At 38.7% G+C, this 2,889-nt stretch overlaps 1 protein-coding gene across 1 annotated transcript in view; it reads left to right on the forward strand.

The window, feature by feature from the left end:
* The first annotated feature begins 361 nt into the window (after positions 1 to 361).
* DOLPP1 (dolichyldiphosphatase 1) overlaps positions 362 to 2,889 on the forward strand; it is a 28,709-nt gene continuing 26,181 nt past the window's right edge. Inside the window, exon 1 of the mRNA XM_033961406.1 lies at positions 362 to 650. Within this exon, the coding sequence (XP_033817297.1) occupies positions 575 to 650 (76 nt within the window). The 5' untranslated portion in view covers positions 362 to 574. The remainder of the gene's footprint in view (positions 651 to 2,889) is intronic.

The following is a 2,889-nucleotide window of genomic DNA, read 5'->3' on the forward strand; positions in this document are numbered from 1 at the left end:
GAGTAGACTTTGGTTATACACGCTCGCCGAAGAGTGTGGAGTCTCCTAGTCTCAGATGTTTCACAGTAACCTCTAGCTTTCAAAGAGCACAAAAAACCCTTCCCCACTCCCCCCGTGTACTACACCATAAACCACAACATAGTATCATGCCGCCACCTACACAATAAGACCACCAAGACACGAAGCCCAACCTCCCGCTACAAATTTCAAGCGTTCTCTGAGTCGATGGAATGCTGGGAGTAAAACCTTTTCATTGGTTGATATCCCAATTTCCACCACTAATGCGCCCATTGGTTATGCAGCTCCAGTTTCTCTGCCCTGATTGGAAAATCAAAGCGAGTCTTCTAAAGGTTGTTTGGGCGCAACCATTGTATTTTCTGATTCGCTGGCTGATATTATATGCAGAAGGCAGAGTCTTTCTATATTCTCCATCACTATTGGTTTCTTTTTCACCAGTAGTTTCCCCTGATTTGCTAGTGCTTACTCGATTCTTTTCCAATTGCTCTCAGTGGGCCGCGGTACCTCCTTTCTTCCTTCTAATTGGCTGTTTCTAAACACCCGGTATCCGGGTAAGATGGCGTCTGTAGGACAGTGCTCGCTCTCGGCTAAGTGGTCGCCTGTATCTCTTACTCACGTCGAATATATTTCAGGTAAATATTTATGTTCTCTTTTAAGGCAGTTGCAGTGTAACACTTTTGCTTCATTATTGCCAGTATCTTTGCTTCTAACCGCTGTACTAATAGGATCTGGCCTGGGTGGGTAGGTGCTAAATTGCGAGCTGTTTGGTGGTAGAGGAGAGTACGAGATGCTGCTGCCAGATTATGATACTCCTCTCAAAGCGCATGTGCGGTCGATTTCTGGGCTTCGGAGGTTTCTGCCAAGTTTGTGTGGCTAACTATGTATGAAACTAATTAAACCAGTACTGTACTAACATAGTAACATTGTAGATGACAGCAGATAAAGACCCGAATGGTCCATCCAGTCTGCACAACCTGATTCAATTTAATTTTTTTAATTTTTTTTTCTTAGCTATTTCTGGGCAAGAATCCAAAGCTCTACCCAGTACTGTGCTTGGGTTCCAAACTGGCGAAATCTCCGTTAAAATCTACTCCAGCCCATCTACACCCTCCCAGCCACTGAAGCCCTCCCAGCCCATCCCCCACCAAACAGCCATACACAGACACAAACCGTGCAAGTCTGCCCAGTACTGGCCTTAGTTCAATATTTAATATTATTTTCTGATTCTAGATCCTCTGTGTTCATCCCACGCTTCTTTGAACTCAGTCACAGTTTTACTCTCCACCACCTCTCTCAGGAGAGCATTCCAGGCATCCACCACCCTCTCCGTAAAGTAGAACTTCCTAACATTGCCTTTGAATCTACCACCCCTCAACCTCAAATTATGTCCTCTGGTTTTACCATTTTCCTTTCTCTGGAAAAGATTTTGTTCTATGTTAATACCCTGGTTTTGCTATACTGTAAATGTGGTCTTCCAGATTAGTTTATTTTGAAAACGCAACAGTCCTATTTTCTTACGTCTAACTGACCCCACAGGTTCATGTATTGTTTGTGTTTTTGAGATTTTTGTCACTTGAAATAATTTGTATAACGTTCCTTGGCTTGTTGCATATTTTGATAAGCAAACTGAAACTCTACTAGTCGTGATTTTCCAGTGTTATTACTATAAAACAACGGTTATTTATAGTAGCTGCTGTTGAATTGTAAGGAAAATACCTACAGTGCAGCCTGCTATTGGACCTGTGAGCTTTGCTGTAAATATGTGCTTACACTACTATAATAAATTCTAAAATTATGGAAGTGGTGTAAATTTTTTTTAAATTATTTTTTTATTAAATTTCAAAATTATTTCCAAGCTTTAACATCTTGTACAGAAAGCGTAGTTAAGACACAAAAATTAACAAAGAATCATCAAATATGAAGAATTAAAGCTTACTTAATTACCGTCAAGTCCTCATAAATTATTCAAGAAGTAATGAAAAGTAATTTTACTAAAACATAATATTAATAAGCAAAATAAGTATATCTGCTGCTGAAACAAAGAGCTTAATCTATTTATATAGGATCTGTTACACCTTCACTCTCCAAGTGTTTTAGGGAGAGAAAACTAAATGAGAAGGGTCTACAAAGACATATTTTAAAGAACGGTATCTAATAATACATTTGCAGGGATACCGTAAAAAGAAAATACCCCTTATTTGGATCACCCCTGGTTTCAAAATTAAGAATTCTCGACTCCTCTTCTGCGTTTCTCTCAAAACATCAGGGGATACCTGTATATTAAACCCCAGGAAGTCCTTAAGTCTATTCTTAAAGAACAATTTAAGAATCCAGTTTTTCTCAGGGGATAATGCAACAGTCAACAAAACAGTAGCTTCTGTATCGGATTCTTCCAAAATTGCAGTAACTTCCAAAGGACCTTCCTGATGGTCATGATCCTGGTTCTGAATTCCTTGAGACTTTATAGGTAAATAAATAAGCCCTTGTAAGGGGAGGTAGGTGAATTTTATGATAATTCTAATACCTCCATAAAATAGCATTTGATCATATCATGAGGAGTAATTGAGAAAATCTTGGGGAAATTTATTAAACGTAGGTTGTTAGCACAATTACTGTTCTCAAGAGCCTCAAGTTCTTCCTCAAGATAATGTTGTCTTTTACAATTAGGTCTTGATTTTGTTTAATTGTAATTATTTCTTTGTCTATTTTCTGACTATCTGCTTTCACCAAAGTCAAATCCTGTTTTAAGGACTTAATTTCCTCTTTCTGAGTTTTTAGTTCTTTGTCTAAGTATTTTATTTGTGGACTAAGAGAATTACCTAGATTCACCACCAAATCCCAAAGGGCGTCTAGGGTAACCTCTGGGGGTTT

The sequence above is a fragment of the Geotrypetes seraphini genome, chromosome 10, assembly GCF_902459505.1.
Source record: "Geotrypetes seraphini chromosome 10, aGeoSer1.1, whole genome shotgun sequence".
Lineage (NCBI taxonomy): Eukaryota > Metazoa > Chordata > Amphibia > Gymnophiona > Dermophiidae > Geotrypetes > Geotrypetes seraphini.